The sequence below is a fragment of the Tinamus guttatus genome, unplaced genomic scaffold (assembly GCF_059628265.1).
Source record: "Tinamus guttatus ecotype Peru unplaced genomic scaffold, ASM5962826v1 Tinamus_guttatus_pri_ptg000226l, whole genome shotgun sequence".
Taxonomy (NCBI): Eukaryota; Metazoa; Chordata; class Aves; order Tinamiformes; family Tinamidae; genus Tinamus; species Tinamus guttatus.
The window spans coordinates 2,770,810-2,793,092 of record NW_028288760.1 but is presented as its reverse complement, the minus strand read 5'-3'; the positions used below and the strand labels follow the sequence as shown (position 1 = coordinate 2,793,092).

Sequence of the window (22,283 nt, the reverse complement as noted above, 5' to 3'; positions counted from 1 at the left end):
TTTTGCCGACTTGGGAAGGAAGTCAGTAACAATCTGTCACTCGTGCGAGGCGATCAGCCTAATTCGTGGATGCTGGCTGGCATTAGAAAACCGAAATGTGAGCTGCAGCGTGGATGCTATTAAACACAGTGCATAAGGAATCTTATGCATTTGTTTCATGCATATTCTGCTAGACTAATGCCCTTCACTCCAAGCTCTCTAGTACATTATTGGGAATAACGCAAATGAAACAATTTACTCTGCAGCTCAAGGAAGGGGAGCAGTTTCTGATGCCAGATTGGAAGTCAGGCATGGGCCTGCATGCTAGAAAAGCTGTCGTGCTGAGTGATTTCTTAAGGAAAACGGCTTTGCAGATGCTGCCAGCTGACGACAGCCTGTGCATTGATGTTATCACAACAAAGTGCCTCATGGAGCACAACCCACGGGTTCCAGTGCACGCTGCGAAGTGCAGCAGGAATCATGTCGTCATCCCTGAAAAACGGCCATTTCCAGGGAGAGACGCAACTCGGAGGAGAAGCAACCCGCTGCCCTCCCCTTTCGGGCACAATTCAGCAGCCAGAACGGAGCAGTTCCAATTTCTCAGAAAAAAAAAATACTAGATTGCACTGCGTGTTTTGCATGTTTTAACCGCTAACTGAATTATTTAGATGCGCTGCAAGTGTGCCCTGCAGCTAGGCTGGGGAGCAAAGTCCAGAAGCATTGGCAGAAACCAAGGTCTCGGCAGCATGGACAGATGGACTTGGCCGTGGCAGCTCTGCCTGTCCGTGCTGGGCACGTGGGGTCCGCTGCTGTAGAGCAGGTTTGACTGATACCCCTCAAAACTGCCTCAAATAAAGAGGGTAACAAGGGCAAAGCACCGTCCTGCCATGCAGCTTCCAGCCCTGGGAGCAGAAGGTCCACGCAACGTGGCTGACATTGGGATTTCTACATCTGGGCATGTGAAAAGCTGTAAAAACAAGACTATTCCTATTGCTTTTGGCCCTGAGCTCTTGTAGCAACCTGTTCTTTGCCTTCTATTTGCCCCAAAGTTTTTGCTTCCTATGGAAAGTAAATACAAGATGCGACCACTCTTTTAGTGATAGCTCCTTCCTGGAGAAGAAGGAGACCCAGCAAGAGGGAACTAGACGACTGGATGGTGTCTAGAGGTCCCTTCGAACCTCAGCCACCCTATGGTTCTGTGAACATCTCCCACCTATGCGGGGAGGTGAATGGAGAAGGGAAGAAAGGGAAAGCACTTGGTGGGTCCAAAGAAAGATGAAGCAAATCCAGCACGTGAGGCTCCCGGAGAGGCTCCGGCTCTGGAAGGAGCTGCTATTTCCAGGCCGGGGTCACGCTCCGCGCCGGCTCGTCCAGCAGCTGCCCTTGACTTCCCGCTGCGTCTTTGGCAGCTCCAGCCCCGCGGCCTGTTTTTCCTCTCCTCCTGCCAAGGGAATCGTGTTGAAAGCGGCAGCTGCTTTCGGCGACATTAGAGGCGGAAGGAGCAGGAAGGGGCCGGCCGGGCTCCTCTCTCGGCGTCAGGGCGCCCGTGCGCGTTGCTGACCTTGGCTGGGAGCGAGGACTGATAGCGCGGCCAGGCGGCCCCGACCCTGCTGGGGGTGCCAAGGACGGTCCCTGCCTCTGCTCCAGCCTCTTGCAGACCCCTGCCCGGCTTCCCAGCCCGGCGCTTCTTTGCTCCCATCCCCGGGCTCTGCTGAGGAGCATCGTGGTGTGGAGGCCGTTGTGCTGCCGTCGCTCCCACGAAGGCTCCGGTTCGGACTGCTGACCTGGGCCATCCGTAAGGAAAACTGCTCCAAGGGCTGCTCCCCGTAAATGGCATCCCTGAAACCTGCCCTGCATGGGGATGGAGCGGGTCTGAGCCCGCAGCAGCGGCCCCGCAAGGCGCAGAAGGACCCTCTGTGCTTCCTGGGGGTTAATCCTGTTTCTCCTCACGCGTCTCAGCCTCAGAATCCCTTCTACCCTCCTTACACGGGGCTGGGAAGCAGCCTGGCCCTCCGTCCATCCCGCGCTGGCACTGGGATCCATCCCGCCACCGTGCCTGGTTCTGCTGCCGCGGCTCCCGGTGCCGACACCACGTTATTCGTGGTGCATTTGAGCCATAACACGTTGGTGCTCTCATGACAACGGAGCAAACACTCGAGGAGCGCTCGGGCTTTGACCCGCTGTGGTTCAACTGTGAGTTCTGCAGTCACCCCCAGAACTGCGCAGGTTGCACACAAAAACCAGGAGCTCGAGATTGCTAAAGAAGTGCCCCGACGCTGGGGTTCTGGATGTGCAACTTTTAGTGCTGGCTCGAATGAGAAAGAGCCCGAGGGAGTCTGGTTCCGGGATTGAGCAATTAAGAGAGAGAAAATATTACAAAAGCCTATTATAGAACTCAAAGCCTTCCCTTCCTGCAACCTTTACCCACCTGCATGTAGCAGGAAAGCAAAGCCTTTATCTGCTAGGATGCTGGCTGCACCCAGCTGGGGTTTTATAGCCCCTTTTTACAGGGGATCCAAGGGCTCTGCACATGCAATATTCCTGCAGGAATCGTCCCTGCGGCTCTGCCTGCTGCCGGTACCGGCCTGTTCCACCCGCAGCGCCCAGGCCGTGCAAACAAGGGGCATTTGTTTACCCATCCACTAGGTTTCCACCTTGCTGCCTCAACCAGCAACTGTCCCAGCAGTTATCAGTGTTTTCCTGCTGATAACAACCGCCCTCCAGCAGCCCATATAGTCCTAAGACACCTCCAGCCATTTCTCAGTTTTTCTTTTTAAAGCTCCGATTCTGCCTGCTGGTTTCTCTGAGCTTGTCTTACCTCTGCCTTGAAAAACTCAGCCAAACTATTTAAATCCACAGAAGGTGCAAGACTGAGTTGGGGCGATGCTTGTAATGATGATTAATGCCACGCAGGAGGTCCCATTTAGCTCCATGGCTTTGCTCTCGTGGCACTCGGTGCACATGAACTGACTCATTTGCAGGATCAGTGCATCATTACTGAAGCATTATTGCTGGGCCGCACGGTCCACCCTTTCCCCAACACTTTTTTAGGTGTTTTTTCTCCTGGTAAAACATGCCAGGAGCAAAAGCCAGCAAAAAATGTGAGGCTTTCTGTTGCATTTGCATCTCCGTGGGCTTGATGTTGTGCAAGACGTCGCAACATCCACACAGAGGCTCTGCATAAAACGAGGACGCACCGAGCACGAGGCACAGCCTTGGAAACAGAACCTCACCTGGCTGCAGCTCTCAAGCTTCTCCTGGCCCAAGGCTGTAAAATCTGTGTATTTTTCCCCCTGGTTGCAATAGCATTTGGCTTTTCCCCAGATGTCATGTGTAAATACAGGGAATCAAACTGACCGTTTCTCGTGGATTTTATGCAGGTGAAAGGGAGCGGGTGGTTGACCTGGAGACTCATGGGGTGATGAAGAGGAGCAAAACCACGAGGCAGGGGCTTTGCCTGGGGACAGCTGGTGCCAGGGGGTGCTGAGTGTTCCAGGGACCCCCAGGAACCCCGGATTTGCCCCCAATTCGGGCCAGATTGAGCTGAGCAATTGGGTAATTCCCAAATGATGGGGATGCAAAAGGAAAACAAGCAAGGGCAAGGTTGTATTCCCACAAAACCCTGGCCATTCTGCCCAGCCATGGCTCATCAGAGCAGCTGGGAATACGCTGTCCAGAGGGGAATGTGCTCGGGACTGTGCCGTGCGCTTGGAATCTGGTGGGAAAAGCACGGAGCTCCAGCGGGAGCTCCATCCCCTCGGCCGAAAGGGATTCCCCGTATCCCGAGGCTCCCGCTGTGCCGGCTCCGAGGGGAGGCCGAGCCCTCCCCAGCAATGCGGAGCGGCCGCCGCGCCGTCCCCACCTCCTTCCCGGTGAGTCACTTGCTCCTTGTTTCGACTTGATCCCGTGGAGATACCGAAAGGGCCTTTGCCCTTTGGTCTGCGATGGTGGAACCATCCGCTCCGCTTCCGAGGGCAGGGGGTTCTCCTGCGGGGTGAACTCGAGCCGTGCTCTGCATCCCGCGCATCCCTCCGGGCATCCGGACATGCCGGAGGGCACCGGCTCCCTGGACACCCCCGGGAGAGGTGGGATTGGACACGGGTGCTCCTGCTGTCACAGCCACCCTGTGCAGTCACCCTGGGGCCATCCTGTCCTGCTCCTGGGTGCTCCAGCTGCGTTTCTTCAGCCTTCTCCAAGGAGAAACAGGCGCCAGCACCTGCATGGACACTTGGGCTGGACGCAGGAGCTGCTTAAGAAGAAGAAAAAAGGTCATTTCTTGAGGGAGCTGGGCCTGTTCAGCCTGGAGAAGAGAAGGCTGAGAGGGGACCTGAGCAGGGTCTAGAGGTACCTCAAGGGAGGCAGTGAGGAGGATGGGGCGGCCTCTTTTCACTGGTGGCCACTGACAGAACTAGAGGTAATGGCCACAAACTGAAGCACCAAAAGTTCCACAGGAACTTAAGGAAAAATTTACCAGTGAGGGTGCCAGAGCCCTGGAACAGGCTGCCCAGAGAGGTTGTGGAGTCTCCTTCTCTGGAGATCTTCAAAACCTGCTTGGACGCAGTCCTGTGCCACGTGCTCTAGGTGACCCTGCGTGTGCAGGGGGTTGGACTGGATGATCCCTAGAGGCCCCTTCCAACCTTAAGCATTCCATGATTCTATGATTTCTTCATCAGAGCAATGCAAACGTGCAGATACCTTGTGGGCAGCAGGGGAGGGACAGAGGAGGAGCACAAAGACTCTTTCTCCTGCAAAGAGCTCCTGTCTTGGCCCAGGAATGATCCCAGACCAGGAGCACCCTGTCCTGAGCCACAGGATAGGGATGAGCTCAGCCACAGGGGTGGCCCCGTGCGCACAGCCGGGCAGGGACTGCAATTAGCAGCAGCACGAGATGAAAATCAGCACCCAACGCAGTGGCCACGAGGTCCCGGAGCTGCTCAGCCCTCGGAAACAGCGGGATATGTGGGGAGGACTCGCAGGCCACAGCCGGAAAATCCAGCCCCGTCTAAAAATACGGCCAGAGAAGCTGTCACGGAGCCAAGTGGTGCCGCGGGAGCTCGGAAATGCCCTCCCTTCCTTAGGGAGCTGTGTGGGAAAAGAGGCCCGGGAGAGCCGGGGGGTCGTCGTGAGCGGGGGCAACCTGGGACCAGGCTCCATGGGTCCCGTCTCGCGGCTCCTCTCGTTGCCCCACGTGGCCGGAGCTGCCAGGGTGGCGCGATGGGCCTGGGAGCTCTCCAAGTGCCGGAGTCCAGGACGAGGCGAGCTCCTTTCCTGGCAGCATTCCCTGGAAATGGAGCACGGGTGTGCTAGCACCCACACGGGGGACGTGCCCCCATGCACCGGGCGGCTTCTCTTTCCCTGTTATCGATTAATTCCTTTTAATGATTCCGGCTAAGAAAAACCTCGTAGCTGCTGCCTGTCAGGGGAGATCAATGGAGCTGCATTAGCAGCAGAGGGAAAATGTCCCGGGTGAGACCTGGGCCAACGCGGCCGCTGGGAGCAGCGCCGCCCAAGCGATCGATAGCTCCCCTGGAGCTCCAGGGCAGCAAAGGCTGCTCCGGGCTGCCACAGGGACTGCCTGATAACGGTCCTGGTTGAGCTGGTATGTAGGGAATTGGAATGGGAAACCCTCCGTGCCCACCCGGGGTGATGGACCGGGACGCTTGGATCCCGCTCGTGCGATGTGGGAATCTGCTCGGCAGCACCCGGGATACTCAGTTACTCACGACTCATCCTCAGGGGTTTCCCACGTGGTTGCCTATCCCAAGGCCTTTCCAGGGCTCTCCACTGCTACCCTGGCATCAATTCCAGCCTGGAGGAGGTGCAGGATGTCTCCTTTGCTCTGTGCCTGCTGGGAACCCCCTGCCCTTTAGCACAACGAGCCCCAAGCCAGAGCTGCTCTCCTGCAGATATGTTATTAAGGAAAGAGCACTTGGGACATGCAGCCCGTTACAGACCCCGGAGCCACCTGCTTTTGCTCCTGGCACTGCCCCACTCGGAGGAGCCGCGATATTTCACGGCTCAGAGCCAAGGCTCCGTATGGAATTCCTTGCAGCTTCGCTGTGGCGATGCTGTGCGTTAGTGTCACCAGCTGGGAAAACGCCATTCCCGCTGCCCTGTTCCCAGCTGGACACCCCCGTGCTCCGGAGGCCACGGGGACCGGTTACCGGCTCCCGTTTGCCCCGCGGAGCTGGCACAAGCCATGACCGGGAATGAGGCCCTGGGAGCTCAGGCTGCTGCTCCAGGCTCCTTTTCCTCCTTGGCTGGGAAGAGCCGCTGCTCAGCGCGTGACAGAAATCCCAATGAGAGCAGCTCCGGGCGGAAACACTGCATGGAAACCGCAGTGGGAACCCCGGAGGCATCGCCCCGGCACGGGGCATCGGTCCTGCACCGGCCTCGGCATGGGACGGCTTTATCCCAGCGCTCCATCCTTGGAAGCCCCTCGGGCTGGGGTTTTGCAGGTGACGGGGATGCCTGGCCAGCAAATGAGCCCCAAAAGCTGCATTTCTAACCCCAGCAGCAGGGCCCGGCGGTGCCTTGCGGAACCGCGGAGCAGCGGCCTGGGGACACGGCGGTGACGACGGCACCTCCGGAGCCGCGGAGCGGGTGTCAGCCCTGCTCGTGTCCCCACCTAGAGGAAGGCACCGGGCAAAGACCGGCCACCGCTCGGGATGGAGGCAGGGATGCAAGGAGGGAGCAAGAAGGGATGCAGGGAGGGAGCAAGAAGGGATGCAGGGAGGACCTTGTCCTTGGGAACGGGGGCTTCTCCACACTTGGATGCCAGCCCAGCTTTGCGAGGTGGCACATTCCATAGCGACTCCATTACACAGCACAGACGAGCTGGAGACCCTTTTCTTGGACACGCTCGAGATCCCTGCGGAAGATCGTCAGGTTTCCAGAGCTCCCCAAGCCCCTGGGCACCCTCCGGCTGCCCCCGAGGGCGCCCGGATCCTCGGGGGGCACCGGGGTCCCTGCTGACCCTCTGGAGCGCCCGCATCCCACGGGCACGAAGCTGCTTCCAGAGCGGCCGGGCAGGGCGCTCCGGGATCGGATTTATCAGGGATTATCCAGGATTTCGCAGAGCAGCTGACCCAGGAGACACCTCAAGCTGTTAGTCAGGGACGTGGGCAGAGATCCCGGCACGGAGGAGCGAGGAGCCCTTGGCAGCCGGGATGCAGAACCGCAGGCTGGGGGGTCGTGGCCTGGTTGGGGGTAACGAGAACCATGTGTCACCCCGATAAGATCAGAGAGCAGGGACAGATTTTGCTATTTACACCAATCAGGAACCGCTCGGTCCCAAAGGCAAAGCGACCGGCTTGCGTTCAATGTCATTCCACGGAAAACCCGAATGGGAGCGAGTGCTTTAAACCACGTCCAAGGAGTAAACACATCATTTGAAACACTAATAATGAGGAGCAAGGAATTATCTTAACCCCAGCCCTTCGGGCGGCCTCCCCAGCGCCCTTGGCACCATCCCGCTTTTCCCCTCGCTCTCTCGTCCATGTCTATCCCAAACCCTGGGCCCCGGGGTGGCCGCTGAGCACAAAGTGGCCGCTGTCTCCACACGGGGCTTCCTCATCCAGACTGTGCAAACAGCGAGAGAGAAACCGCTGCTCCCGCCCGGCTCCGGGATCCGGGAGCGACGGAGGGAAGGGAAACGAGGGAGCTCAGCTGGAAGATGCCAATGCCTTGGCCAGCAGCGCTGTCCAAGGATGCTCCCCGTGGGACCGGGGCACCCCCGTGGTCAGGATGCCGGGTGGGATCCGTTTGTCGCTCCTGGGTGTTGCAGGATGCCGGGTGGGATCCGGGTTGGTGGGACCCGCGTGGGGCCCCCGGGGAAGGGGGTTGACCCGCAGCGGAGGGGCTGGATCCCGGTGCGGGGGGTTATCCCGAGCGGCATCCCGGTGCGCCGGGATCCGGGTGGGATTCCCGGGCTGTGGGCGGGATTTGGGCGGGATGCGACCCCGGCCCCCCGCCCCCCCCCGCCATTCCCGATGCGTGGGACGAGCCGCGGGCGGGGCCGGGGCGCGGGGAGCGACTGCGGCTGTGCCGCGTGCGCCGAACCGAACCGGGCACCGAGCACCGAACCGGGCACCGAGCACCGAACCGGGCAGCACCGGGCACCGAAACGGGCGCCGAGGCGGGCACCGAAGCGGGCAGCACCGAGCACCGAAGCGGGCACCGAACCGGGCAGCACCGGGCACCGAACCGGGTAGCGGGCCGGGCCGCGGCCATGCGCGGCGGCGCCTGAGGCGGGCGGGCGCTCGCAGCATGCGGAGGCTCCGGCGCCTCGCGCATCTGGTGCTTTTCTGCCCGCTCCCCACGGGCCTGCAGGTACCGGGAGGCCGGGCCGGGGACGGTACCGGGTCGGGTCGTTGCGGGGGGTTGGGGACACGCGGTACCGCCGCCCCCGGAGCGGATCCGCAGCGCGGTTGCGTAAGGGGCAGCCGGATGGTGCAGGAGGGATGCGGTGCCGCCGGGAGCCGCGGAGAGCCCATCCATCCCCCCCCGCATCCATGCACGCATCCGTGCATCCATGTATCCGTGCCCGTATCCCTGCATCCATCCCCGCACCCACGCGCCTGCCCGGATAACCGCCCAGGGCGCTGCAGCGGGAAGGCTCCCTTGTCTCTCCTGCTTTATCCTTCTCTCCCCTCCTCCTTTTGCTGGCAGCGGGGGCGGCCGCGCGAGAGGCCCCTCCGCATTCCCGGGAATGCTGGGGGGCCGGGGGGGTCTGGCCTGGGGGTTTGCAGCCGAGGGATGGGAATTCCCCCCCTCTTGCCAAGGCTCTCCGGGGAAAGGCCGGCTCCGTGGGGAGGACGGAGACAGGGCAGCAGGAGCCGGGATCTCCAGGCAGCGCTCGCGGCCCGGGATGCTCCGTGCGCAGCCGGAGCAGGGGCCTTTGGCTGCCTGCAAGGACACCGGGAGGAAAGGCCCTGGTGGAGCTGCCGCACGGAGCAGGGAGCTGCACCGGGAGAGGCGAGGACGAGCTGAGGGTGCTGCAGGGATGTGATGGTCCCAGGGGTCTCCTGCACCCGACACCCTGCTGAGAACGAGAGCGGGGGCAACTCGTGACACCGGCTGCAGGGGGAGCGGGGACGGCGGCTCCGGTGCTGGAGCACCGTGAGGTCCTTGTGCTGCTCCTGCCTTAGCCCTAAGACTAAATCTGCCTGGTTGACCAGGGAAGGAGCCGCCCTGGCGCGCGCCCTCTGCATTTTTGGTCTGGATATGCCAAAAACGAACAAAAACCCCAAAACAAAACAAAAAGGACACTTTGACCCCTCTGGAATGTCACTGTCCCCGGGATGTGTCTGTGCTATCGAACAGGCCCGTTACCTGGAGCAGGGACTTTATCGAGCAGCAGTGTCCATCGCCCAGGCTCCATCCATGGATCATGCTGTGACCTGTGTCCGGCTTCTCCATCTGCTCTTCCTTTCCCAACCGAATGGCAGCAGATCCCGGTGGTCCCGCGGCGCAGGGATACCTGGCCCAGGGCAGCCTGGATGGCCCCGCGGAGCAGAGCGCTCCGACCGGCTCCTCCGGTGTCACCTCCCTGCTTTTAGGGAATTTTAAGTGACCTACTTGCAGCAGGAGTTGCATAAGAGTCTGGTGTATCTATATATCTATATATATCTGTGTGTATATATCTATAGATATAGATACACGCCTGTACCTATATATCTATGAAGGCTGAAATTGGCCCCAGTGCTCAGGCCATTGAGGGGGGGAAAGAAAATCCCTATGGAGACCTACGCATGGGCCGTTTGGATCCAAGGGGAGCAGGAACAGATCCCCTGTATCCTGGAGCAAGACGCGTGCTCCGAGGGGGACACGGATGGGGATGAGGCGCCCTGGATGGGGCCCGTTCCTCACGCGCGTTCCCTCCCCTTGCAGAGCCGCCTGCCCGGCATCAAGGTGAAGTACCTGCTGGTGCTGTGGCTGGGCATCTTCGTGGGCAGCTGGGTGGCCTACGTGCACTACGCGTCCTACTCGGAGCTCTGCCGCGGCCACGTGTGCCGCGCCGTCATCGTGAGTGCGCCAAAGGGAGCGGGAGCGCCGGGAACGCCGGGAACAAGCGGGGATGCTGGGCCTGGAGCGCGCCGGGGCCGTGGGATGGGGCAAAGCGCAGGGTGCACTTGCAAAGTGGGGAGATGGGTCCTCATCCCATCAGGATGTGGTGTCTGCTGCTCCAGGCACAGCAGAATGTCCCTTTTTCCCCAAAAAGTCCCCCAGCAGAAAACAAAAGAGGCCTGGGGAGCACGGGGGGTTGCCCATGGGTGGCCCCAGCCCTGGCAGTGCTGGAGGCAGCCGGACCCCCAGCAAACACCCAAAATCCCAGTGGTGCCATCGCAGCTCTGTCCCGGAGAGCCTCAAATCCCAGGACAGAGGGACCTGGGGCAGATGCAGCTCCTGCCTCCGGGCAGCGTGGGTGGCTTCATGCTCCGACGTGCCCGTTTCCAAAGGTGTTTCTGCCTCCCTCGCACGCAAGACGGGCACCAAAGCAAAGGAGAGAGGCCCAGCAGGGACATTGCTGAGACATGGAACTGTCAGAGCCATAAAGCAAATCGAGGAACAACAAGGGAGAGGAAGGAGCTGGCGTAACCACCCGCCACCAATTGCCACCCTAACTGTTAATTCGATGCTAGTAACAGTAATTCAGGCGCTTCCCAAAGTTGCTGTCTCCCTTGCTCAGGCTGCAGGATGGTTTTGAAGTGCCCCTCAGCCTCGCTGGGGTTTATTTGCTCATTACTGTCAGCTTAGCACCCAGTGACACTGGTGCAAGAGGAGGGCGAAGCCCCAAGGACGCGGGTTGCACTGTTTGCAATTCCGCGCCTTGCTTGGGCCAAGGAGTCCAAGGAGTAAACACATCATTTGAAACACTAATAATGAGGAGCAAGGAATTATCTTAACCCCAGCCCTTCGGGCAGCCTCCCCAGCGCCCTTGGCACCATCCTGCTTTTCCCCTCGCTCTCTCATCCATGTCTATCCCAAACCCTGGGCCCCGGGGTGGCCGCTGAGCACAAAGCGGGTGCTGGGGAAGGAGAGGGGCTTTGGTGGGGCCGGAGCCCTGGGCTCGTCCCCGGCACCTCTGCGCTTCCCGTCCGCAGTGCGAGCAGTACAGGAAGGGGATCATCGCGGGCTCCACGTGCCGGGAGCTGTGCGAGGAGCTCACCCTGCGCTTCCAGCGCTGCCTCTCGTCCTCCGCCGCGCAGCAGGTGGGTCCCGCGGGCGCAGGGAGCGGCTGCCATCGTCCCCAAAACGGTGCCCACCGAGCGCTGCTCCTTCCCCCCGGCCTTTCCGCAGGTCTACAGCGGCCTCTGGAAGGACAAGGAGGTCGTCATCAAATGCGGCATCGAGGAGGCCCTCAAGGCGGAGGGCGGCCCGGACGCGGCGCCCCGGCGCGACGTGGTTCTCTTCGACAAGCCGACGCGCGGGACGTCCATGGATGAGTTCAGGGAAATGCTCCTGAATTTCCTCAAGGTCAGTGTGGCGCATCCCCCCTCCAGGAGCCTCGAAAGCCTGGGGAGCTGCTTTGGTAGGAAAGAGCCCAAGAGAAACCCACCTTCCCTTTAAATAAGAGCTTTCATGGCCAGAGGCCTCCCGTGGGGATGCAGCTCCCTGTGATGCTGCAGGGCCGGCACCGGATGAGCCGTGGTCTTGGCGAGGCGCTGCCGGTCTGTCCCATATCCCCACACAGCAACGGGTGTCCCCCAACCCCAGGAGCCCGCTGGCCAAGAGCAATTGTGATTCCCATCACAACACCCCCCCGGACCAGATCCAGCCCCGTATCCCGTCGGCTGTAACCGCCAGGGATGCCCCATCCAGCATGAGCTCCGAAAGGCTCTTTCCCATCCAAGCGCTGGGCAGCCCTGGGTCTGGTACAGCTGTGCTGGAACAAACCTCGTCCAGCTCTGGGATAACCCCAAATTCACTTGACCCTGGTGGCTGGGGCGTCTTCCTCCCGGCCGAGCGCTCGGCTCTCTGTTTTCCCAGTTCGTTTCCATGAGCTCCGGGAGCTCCGAGGGCTCTGATGCCCCTTCTCTCCCCCCCGCAGTCCCACCTCGGAGACCAGCCGTCCCTCGCAGCCTTGGTCGGCCGGATCATCGCCATGGCCGACGTCAACAGAGACGGGAAGGTGTCCTTGGCGGAGGCTAAATCCATCTGGGCGCTCCTGCAGCTCAACGAGTTCCTCCTCCTGCTCTCGCTGCACGAGAAGGAGCACACGCCGAAGCTGCTCGGCCACTGCGGGGACCTCTACGTCACCGAGAAGATCCCCCACACATCCCTGTACGGGACGGAGGTTCCCCGTGTCCTGCAGTCGCTGCTGCCCTCCGCCGTCCAGCGCCTCGTCCACCAGTGGGTCGCGCCAGCGTGGCCCCGACGGGCCAAAATCGCCATCGGCCTCTTGGAGTTCGTGGAGGAGATTTTCCATGGGACGTACGGGACCTTCTACATCTGCGAGACCAGCTCCAGGAACGTGGGCTACAACGACAAGTACGACTTCAAGATGGTCAACCTGAGGAAGGTGGCGACGGAGACGTCGGTGAGGGCCTTCCTCAAGGGGCGGCACTGCGAGCAGAACGGGGACTGCACCTACGGCAGGGACTGCACGGCCGCGTGCGACAAGCTGCTCAAGCAGTGCAAGGGCGACATGGTGCAGCCCAACCTGGCCAAGGTGTGCAGGCTGCTGCAGGACTACGTGCTCCCCGGAGCGCCGGCCGAGCTGCGGGAAGAGCTGCGGAAGCAGCTCCGCACGTGCACCACCCTCAGCGGCCTGGCCAGCCAGATGGAAGTGCATCACTCCCTCGTGCTCAACAACCTCAAGACCTTGCTCTGGAAGAAGATTTCCAACACCAAATATTCCTAGCGGGAGAAGCCGGAGTCTCCAGGCTGAGGGCGAGCCGAGGGTTGGAGCTCTTGGGCTCTCCATCCTCGGCCCCGCAGGAAAACGAGGGGAGCTCCGCGTTGTGCAGCCCCTTCTCCTTCGTGACAAGCAAAGCATCGTGACTTCCAGCACCCGCAGCATCATCCACACCGCGTTTCTGCTCTGCCTGCTGCAGAGCGGGAGCATCCGGAGCCTGCGGACAGGCTGGAGGAGGAGGACGACACAGGAAGAGCTCGGGAGCCAGAGCCCAGATGGGAGCATCCAGCTTCCATCCGACTGCTCCTCGGTTAGCAGCAAAGCAGTGCGGAGAGGCAAGGATGAATCACCCATGCTGTACTTGTCACATCTTATTTTGATGAGCATCTTTGATGTAAATAAATAGCTTTTCTGTGAATCACACCACTACATCGACAGCAAAACAGCAGCCTCTCCAATACCAGCTTTTCTGGGAACTAAAAGAGAGGGGGGTAGAGCTGCCCTACCCAAAAGGGTCCGAGTCATTTGCCATAAGATCCAGCTGCAACTTCGGAAGCAAAATAGGCGGCTGTTCCCCCACGAGAGGAGCCTGGCACCGGCTTCACTCCTTGTGAAGGAGGAAAGGGCTACAGCAAAGGGCTGCGACACAAACAGTTCTGACAGGCTACATATGCTCCATACTCCAAATATATATATGGGGGTGTATATATATATATATATGCTCCATGCCACTTGGCGTCATACTAAGCCCTTCAAGGATAAGTCAACCCCTTAATTATTCCCTTAAAATTAAGCTACTTTGCAGAGGTTGAAGGTTAATATCAGAACAATCCACCGCTTCTCCCATTATTAGGATAAAATTCCAGGGAGCCTTGCAACAGCTAGGGAGACGTTCCCTCCTTTGGCTGTATAAATATGAGCAGGGCTCCAACTGCAGTTCCATTTCCTTTAAACACTCAGTTCTTCAGCCTTTTAAGACAAGGGCAAAAGGAGTTTTTGTGTGAATTCCCGAGCTTGCTGCTGGTCTGGCAGGATATGTGGCCTCCCAAGGCCTTTCTGAATGTCTCAGCTGGAAATTACGAGCCCTTTGGAGGAGATTCCCGTAGTTGCTCCTGGTAGTTCTATAGGATCATCGTTACCTGTTATTTATGGAGAAAATATTTTGGTATCAACAGTGCTCTAAATCTAGCCCAGAGGTGCTGCAGGTGCTTCCCATGGAGAATCAGCTTTCCAAGGCGATCCCTCCTCATCCTTGGGGGCTGTTCTGAAGGATGGCAAGACCCTTGAGTCCCCTTTAATTCCGTATTCCCACCTTCATTCCATATTTCCAGCTGCAGATGCTGGACTGGAACATGCAGCTCCGGGTTCACCTCCCATTTGCAAAGGGGCTTTTGGGCAAAGCGGGAGGGCAAAAACTGGATTATTTTGAAGTGATCCATGTAGCTACCACAGCTTTTACTCTATTGTCCTCCATTCCCATGGCAACTAGCTCTACTGGCAAATTAATTTTCTCCTGCTATTAGAAAAAAGAACTTGAATATTCCGTACCTTCCATTCAGGTTTTCCAGAAAGTTAATTCTGGTCCTGCAGTCTCCATGTTTGAATTCCTATCGTGAACTTTTTCCTAGAAATATGAAACTCCCTTGACATTGAATTTCCTCCACCCCAAAAGCAACACGATCAGACAAAGCAGCCAGAAAGACGGAGGGAAAACAACCCTGTTCCTTGCTTATCCACATAATCCCAAACAGTGGGATCTCTTTCAGCATCTATGATGAAAACACGAAGTTCAAGGAGAGAGACAAAGTACTAAACAGAATTAGTTAAGACAGCTTTATTCAAATAAAGACACTTTTGACAAAAACTTCTCACGTTTCCGTCCATGTCATTAGTCTCAACACTAACATCTGAACACACTGGACTGACTCAAAACCAGGCCTGCGACTCACACATCCTGCTTCCCATTTGGAAAACAAAACTGGAGTCTTGTCCCTCACTAAGAAAAAGCACAAGGGTTCCTGGACACGTATTTATGGTTTACCAACTACCCTACAATATGGGAGAAAAGGCAGTCAGGGCACCAGGGACACCCTGCCCTTCCCAGGAGCTGCTGCTGCAGCAGGGCAGCACATTCCAAGGGCATTGGGAAGGCAGGGATGGGAACGAAACTGCTGCTTCCCCTGTTGAAGGCAAAGCCACAAACCATCCTCATACACACGAGGAAGAATCCTAAATCCCAAAAAGGTCAAATATGATTATTACTTCAGATGCTATAAAAATACAAGCACAATAATTTAAAACTTACTGTAGCTGGCATCTTAATTTCATTTTTGTTTTTTAGCCTTATTTATTTCATTTTTGTTTTTTAAAACCCTTCTTAGCCATGCAGACGAAACACCATACTCCAGAATCCAGCTGTGAAAACATTAAATGAGCCCAGATTACTGGGAGAAGGGAAGATTACAACTTGTGAGGTGCATCCAGCAGGAGCACAGCAAAAGCAGAAGGGACACTTGGAGCACAGCAGCTCTCATTTTTTTTAAACTGACATTTGCACAGGTTGCAGCAGATATTCGGGATCACAGGGAATATCCCATGCACTTCCACCGACTGTAGTGCTGGAGTTGGTGTGAACCTGTGCGTGAGGAAAGATGAAGCTCTGGGAACCTTCAAATGCCGACACCGCTGGAGGCAGCTGTGCTGGGAACCCTCAATCTCATGGTGTGATCTGCAAATAGAACAAGAAAAAAAAGCCCCAGGATGTTAGAAAATAACTTCAAAAGCCAGCAATCTTCTGCAATTCCAAAGCACTTAAATTATTCAAGTTGTACTATCGATGAATCTTTGCAACACTTATTTATAGGGTGCATTTAAATTCTCCTATTTTCATGTACCGGTGACTTTCTTTCATTATGCCCAATACATTAAGCCTCAACAACAGGGAAATCTGTAGTTTCACATCTTTGAATTTCTCTGTTAGTTAAAAATAAATAAATACATTACAGCTGAAAGCCAGGTTAATTCATTCAGTACGATAATATTTATAGCCTGGGATTGTTGCTTGGTCATGGGTTAGCAGCAAATATGTGAAATCTACCAAAACGTTTGAAAAAGGCTCATTACGCACTTAGTATCCCTACAAGACCCTTGATTTGAATAAGAAATTGATGAGAAAAATCAAATATGTATTTCAGGGTTAGAAGAAGCCAGGAAATTAAAATAGAATGGCTGCATCTTAATGCACACTCTTTGCATAACCATATCCCAACAACTTTATTAACCTTTTCCAAAGCCACTGCTGCTAGTGTGACATTAACAGGTCACAACAGTGAAACCCTGAGGACTTGGGACTATTACAATAAATACTGAAGTCTGCCATTCCTCCCTAATGGTGCCAGATGCTACAGGCAAGAAGCTTGAAGTAGCTTTCAATCTTTCTGCTGTGGTGAGACCTTGGCTGCAAAGTCACCTAGGTACAACTTAAATGCCTTAGGTCTTATAGGTCTAAAAATAAAGCCTCACCTTTGTTCTGTGAATCTCTTCTTTGGTGTCTGCCTTCATTTTTTTTAATCTAAAAAAGACAGATATGAAAAGGAATCAAGAGCAAGAAAAATGGATGTGAGAACTTAGAAGGATTTTTCAGAGACTTAAGGAACCAGGAGGGAAAAAGGCAATGCTAGTTTCTAACCCTACCCCTCCACGACTGTGGATCCTCCATCTTTCAGGATTTAATATTAAAAGAAAAAAGATAAAAGTGAGAAGCAATTGTCAGGCTGTGGATCATCCCTGGGCACCCACAGGTCTGGGAGCACCAGCAAAGACGGAGCCTTTTCCTCTCTGCCACCTAATGACACAAATGTGACACAAAAGTCACACTTGCAACACATGGGGCATGGGGATAAGCGACATAAACTTGTAGGAACCACTGCTCACCTCTGGTCTTGGAGAAAACCTCCTGGATTTGCCACGTTTACCCATGTTTCTCTGAAAAGGAAAAAATGATAAATACCTAAAGTGTCACAGTAGCTATTTTAGACATATTTCAACACCTGGTGATGTGGCTGTTGTTTCACTGCTGACACAAGTTTGAGACAGCCAGTGCAAGAGGCGAATTAAAGATATATAAGCACAAAAAGGCAGCATATTTTTACCTTCAGAAGAGGAAGAAAGCCAGGACTAAAGGTACGCAGCTCCCTGCATCTGCTCCCCCTGGCCACCAGCTTCAGATCACTTCAACTCACAGTCTTCCATCTGTAATACAAGTAGAAACCTACATGCCAAGTGTGCCTACAGTTTTTGAGATTAAGTATTAAAAAAATGCAGCTTTTCTGCTACACATTGGCTCAACGGATACAGGACATAATGAATTTCTACTGCACACAGATTTCACTCAAATGAGAAGAGTCAAATAAAAGGGAAAAAAAGGAGAGCTTTGGTTTCTCAAGAGCCTCCTCATAAAAACCAGTCAGTTTATAACAGTGTCAGGCTATTAATCACTCTGAATGCTCACAGGTCGCAGAACAAACGAGCGTAGAACAGTCTGTTTCTCTCTGCCACCTAATGACACAAAGATGTCACAGCAGCCACCTTTGCAACGCCTATAGTGGCAGGAACCAGCTCAATATAATTACGCAGATACAGAAACTTACAGAAATGTATTAAAAAAATCTGAAATATTACATGTAAGATTACAACGCATCAACTGGGCGCAGAGTGTAAGGTTAAGGCCAGGCGGGTCTTAGGACCTGCTAACCATTAATAAATCTGATACCCCCCATAGCCCAAGTTGAACTATTTCACTCAGCAAAATCAGTGCCATAAGGGCAGGTATTTATAAAACCAGATTCTTAAGGCAAGTCCATCACTATTCTTACTCTTACCCTTGATTTATCAGGATGGAGAGTCTTTCCTCACTTCAACCCATGCATCTTCTGTTAGGCAAAACCATGAAAAGAAAGCAAAAAGAACACATTTTTAATAAAATACTCAGTCTACTCGATCTTCTTCCTGAATTACACCACTTAACGCCATCTCAGAAAGACGTTAAGTAATTAGCAATAAGTTAAGCCAGAAGACTGTTTTCTGTTTGTTTGTTTTCAGGTAATTTGCCGCACAGTTTCTTTACTCACTCAGATCCTTACAGGCGCTTTCCTCAAGGCCCCAAATGGCCGCCTGGAACTTTCCACGCTCCTTTCCTGGTGCCTTCCCCGGCTTTATTTCATCCCGGCCACCCACCCGCGGGGACCCCGCAGACCCCAGGGCTCCCTCCTCCTCCTCGCAGCTCCATTCACAGCCCCGGGGAGCGACGACAACGCGGGACACGAGGCGGGATGGGGGCCCCGAGCGCGGAGCCCCCCGCGTGGAACATCCTCCCCGTTCCGCGCGCCCCGCCGAAAAGAGGGAAGAACGGCCCGCCCTCCGCTTATATAGCGGGCGCGACGGCGGCGCGGAGGGGCCAATCCGCGCTGCGCCTTCGCTTTCCGCCTGCGCCCCCTGCTGAGCGGGAGGGCGAGGAGCAGCCGAGAGGAGGGGACGGGGACACGGGGAGGGGACAGGGAAGGGCCAGGGGACACGGGGAGGGGACAGGGGACACGGGGAGGGGACAGGGAAGGGGCGGGGACACGGGGAGGGGACAGGGAAGGGCCAGGGGACACGCGAGGGACACAGATATGGACACGGGAAGCGGACAGGGATGGGGATGCAGCCACGGGAAGGGGACGGGCGTGAGGATACAGTCATGGGAGGGGACAGGCATGAGGATACAGTCATGTGAAGGGGACAGGGACATGGAAAAGGAGCCAGGACAGGGGGGACATGAACCCATGGCCAGAAGCTAGGCTTGGCCTAAGCCCTCCCACAGGGATCCAAGACCTTTTCCCCAGCTCCACATTGAGGTTCCCAAGCCCCCATCTCAGCAGCCCCTCACGGCTGCCTTGGACACAAGACGTCCCCGCTGGGGACATTTGGGGCTGGGGGCGACAACGGAGCTGCCCCTTTGGACATGGACTCTGGGGGGGTCCCCATCTGCAAACCCCCTCACACCTCAAACCATCCACCCGCTGCGTTTGCAAGGAAAAACATAAAAGACCACTTAATTTGTCAAGAAAAAAATGTGATTTTATACAAGGTTGCAAGCTCAGAACCAGGAAGGCCACACGACAGAAGTGTCTCTGCGGCAGGGACAAACACAAGGAAAGGAAGCGGGACTGGCCCTGCTCTGTCTCCCCTTGGCTCTGGACGGCGTTTTTGGGGGTGGAGAGCAGGACAGGGAGGTTCTAGCACAGGCAGATCCTCCGCTGTGGTCACTGCAGGACAGAGTGACAGAGCTGGGGGTGCCAGAAGGGACCAGCTCTGCCCAAAGCCCCATCTCCGCGTGCCCCCCGTCAGCAGGGCTCGGTCCCTGCTGTCCCCTGGCGGGCGCCAAGGGGCTCTAGGCGCCCTCTGCTCTGCTCTGCAGCTCGTCGAAGACCTCGCGCTGCCGCCTCTTGTCCTTGGCGCGCACGATGGCCATCTTGAAGAGCTTGCAGTAGAGCTCCATGGCCGCGGGGCTGTCGTCGTTGCCGGGCACAGGGTAGCTGATGAGGCAGGGGTTGCAGTTCGTGTCCACCACCCCCACGGTGGGGATGTTCATCTTGGCCGCGTCGCGGACGGCCACGTGCGGCTCGAAGACGTTGTTGAGGCTGCTGAGGAAGACGAGGAGGTCGGGCAGGCGCACGCCGGGCCCTAACTGCACGTGGGCGTTGGTGAGGAGGCCGCCCTGCCAGTAGCGCGCGTGCGCGTACTCCCCGCACGCCCGCGCCGTGCTCTCGACCAGGTGGCAGAACTGCCGGTTGCGGCTCACGAAGAGGATGATGCCCTTGCGGTAGGCGACGTGCGCCGTGACGTTGAGCGCCAGCCGCAGGTGCCGCACGGTCTGCTCCAGGTCGATGATGTCCTGGCCCAGGCGGCAGCCGAAGATGTAGGGCTCCATGAACCTGCGGGGACACGGAGGGCGACACGAGGGGACGGGGAGGAGACGGGAGTCCGGAGTGGTTGAGGTTGGAAGGGACCTCTAGGGATCATCTAGTCCAACCCTCTGCTCCAGCATGGATACCCAGAGCAGGGGCATAGGGTGGCATCCAGGTGGGTTGAAGATCTCCAGAGAAGGAGTCTCCAAAAGCCTCTCTGGGCAGCCTGTTCCAGGGCTCTGTCACCCTCACAGCAAAGTTCTTCCTCACACGGAGACTGGGTTTCAATTTGTACCCATTACCCCTTGTCCTGTCACTGGCCACCACCAAGAAGAGTTTGGCCCCATCCTCTTTGCATCCTCCCCTCAGGTATTTGTACATGCTGATAAGATCCCCTCAACCTGCTCTTCTCCAGGCTAAAAAGGCGCACAAGGTTCTGCAGGATCATGCAGGCAAGAACATGGGTCTACCAGGCAGTTCCAGCACTAACCCGAGCTAGAAGGACCTCCAAAAAAGCCTAGGGAAACGTGTGGGATTTCCACAAGTGCTGGAGCGCGGAGAGGGGTCACTCACCTATGCCGGCAGCCCTTCTTGTGCCCCAGGTGCACCCGGGCATCGAAGAGATCCTTCAGGGAGAAGAGCTCCTTCACGTTGAAGAAGTCGGGGTGGCTGAGGGGCTCGGTGACCAGCCTGTCCTCGGCGCCTGAGGGAGGAGGGAAAACGTGACCGCTCCATCCCGGTGCTCGCAGCACATGAGCCGGGACCGGAGAGTCTTGGGACACTGTCCATGGCACCCTGGGCCCCGATGTGCACCCCTGGCCAGGCACGTGGCAGGAGGGACAGCTCAATAGGACGTGGCAATAGGAGCAACGGCAGCCTTGTGTCCTGGCCTGGGTGCTGTGGGGTGGCAGCTGGGTGACACCGTGAGGTGCAGGGGCGCAACCAGGCAATGCCATGGGGTGCAGGGGTAGAGATGGGCAATGCCAGGGGATGCAGACAGGCAATGCCATGGGGTGCAGGGGTGGAGATGGGCAATGCCAGGGGATGCAGACAGGCAATGCCATGGGGTGCAGGGGTAGAGATAGGCAATGCCAGGGGATGCAGGGGTGTAGATGGGCAATGCCATGGGGTGCAGGGGTGCAACCAGGCAATGCCATGGGGTGCAATCAGGCAATGCCATGGGATGCAGACAGGCAATGCCGTGGGGTGCAGTTGGGACATGCAATAGGATGCGAGGTGGCAGCTGGGCGATGCCCTGATGTGCAGGAGTGTACGTAGGCAATGCCATGGGATGCAGACAGGCAATGCCAAGGGGTGCAGAAATACAACCAGGAGATGCCATGGCGTGTTGGGCAATGCCATGGCATGCAGGGGTGCAGACAGGAGATGCCAGGGGGTGCAGGGGTGCAGCTGGCTGATGCCATGGGTGCATGGATGCAACCAGGGGGTGCAGGGATACGGTGTGGGGATTCCAGGGGGTGAGGGGTGCAGCCAGGCAGTGCCATGGGGCCGTTTCGGGGCGCCCCGTCCCCGTCGACACTTACCCCGGGGAGGGCGGGCGGGCGCCGGGGCCAGCACGGTGCTGTAGAGCCGCGGGGCAGCTGCGGGGGAGAAAGAGGCAGAGCGGGTCACACGGGCCGGGCTCGGTCCCGCCCGGTCCCGCCCGGCCCGGCCCGCTCACCCGCCCGCAGGAGCCGCGGCGCCGCCATGACCCGGCCGGCGGCGCTGGCCGAGGAGGAGGAGGAGGAGCGGGAGGAGGAGGAAGGTCAGGCGGCGCTTTCCGCTTCCTGGGCGGCTCCGGACCCGGTCCCGGTCCCGGTCCCGCCCGCCCCATCGGGCCCCGCCCACAGAGCGGCGGCTCCTTTAAGAGCGGCCGCGTCGCCTGGCAACGGGACGCGCCGCGGCCGGAGCCCGAACCGGAGCCCGAACTGGACCGGCGCCCCAAGCCCCCTGCACGGCCAGAGCCCGAACCGGACCCGCGCCCCAAGCCCCCTGCACAGCCGGACCCCGAACCAGAGCCCGAACCGGACCGGCGCCCCAAGCCCACTGCACAGCCGGACCCCGAGCCGGAGCCCGAACCGGACCGGCGCCCCAAGCCCGCTGCACGGCCGGACCCCGAGCCGGAGCCCGAATCCCCAGCGCGACCTGGGCGCTCTGCCCGAACCCCAGGCCCGAACCGGGCTCGGACCCAAGCACCGGTCCAGATCCAAACCCCAGCCCTGAACCCAGTGACAAACCGGAGCCCGATCCTGCACCCAAAGCCCAGCCCCGACCCTGCTCCCGCACCCCAGTCCTGACCCGATCCATTCCCCAATCGCCAGCCCCAGCCCAGTCCCCAGAGAGACCCCAGCCCATCCCCATCCCCCCGGCTCCAAACCCCATCCCAACCTGGATCCCGACTCCACCAACCCCCCCTCCATCCCCCTCCCCAAGCCCGACCTGCAGCCGCCCCCCACCCCAGACCCCCGTGACGGGACCCCCGTCCCCCGCCGCACGTC

At 57.8% G+C, this 22,283-nt stretch overlaps 2 protein-coding genes and 2 non-coding genes across 5 annotated transcripts; 1 reads left to right on the top strand and 3 right to left on the bottom strand.

The window, feature by feature from the left end:
* The first annotated feature begins 8,198 nt into the window (after positions 1–8,198).
* On the top strand, positions 8,199–12,875 carry DIPK1B (divergent protein kinase domain 1B). The gene is made up of 5 exons (XM_088525468.1): positions 8,199–8,310; positions 9,871–10,005; positions 11,085–11,192; positions 11,281–11,457; positions 12,032–12,875. Exons 1-5 carry the CDS (start codon positions 8,248–8,250, stop codon positions 12,842–12,844), a joined length of 1,296 nt encoding a protein of 431 aa, XP_088381594.1. The 5' UTR covers positions 8,199–8,247; the 3' UTR covers positions 12,845–12,875.
* A 3,727-nt stretch (positions 12,876–16,602) lies between these two features.
* Positions 16,603–16,733, bottom strand: LOC148594596 (small nucleolar RNA SNORA17). Its single transcript, XR_015913411.1, has one exon. It is a non-coding gene; the product is annotated as a small nucleolar RNA SNORA17 (small nucleolar RNA).
* Positions 16,734–17,315: 582 nt separating this feature from the next.
* LOC148594595 (small nucleolar RNA SNORA17) lies at positions 17,316–17,449 on the bottom strand. Its single transcript, XR_015913410.1, has one exon. It is a non-coding gene; the product is annotated as a small nucleolar RNA SNORA17 (small nucleolar RNA).
* A 1,803-nt stretch (positions 17,450–19,252) lies between these two features.
* Positions 19,253–21,532, bottom strand: MRPS2 (mitochondrial ribosomal protein S2). 2 transcript variants are annotated; one of them, XM_088525467.1, is made up of 5 exons: positions 21,467–21,532; positions 21,330–21,386; positions 20,359–20,488; positions 19,621–19,812; positions 19,253–19,518 (listed from the first exon to the last, which is right to left on the bottom strand). In XM_088525467.1, the coding sequence occupies exons 1-5, from the start codon at positions 21,492–21,494 to the stop codon at positions 19,269–19,271; spliced, it is 657 nt and encodes a 218-aa protein (XP_088381593.1). In that variant the 5' UTR covers positions 21,495–21,532; the 3' UTR covers positions 19,253–19,268. The 2 variants fall into 2 exon arrangements, with proteins under 2 accessions (XP_088381593.1, XP_088381592.1); XM_088525466.1 differs by having other exon boundaries at positions 19,253–19,812.
* Positions 21,533–22,283: the final 751 nt, after the last annotated feature.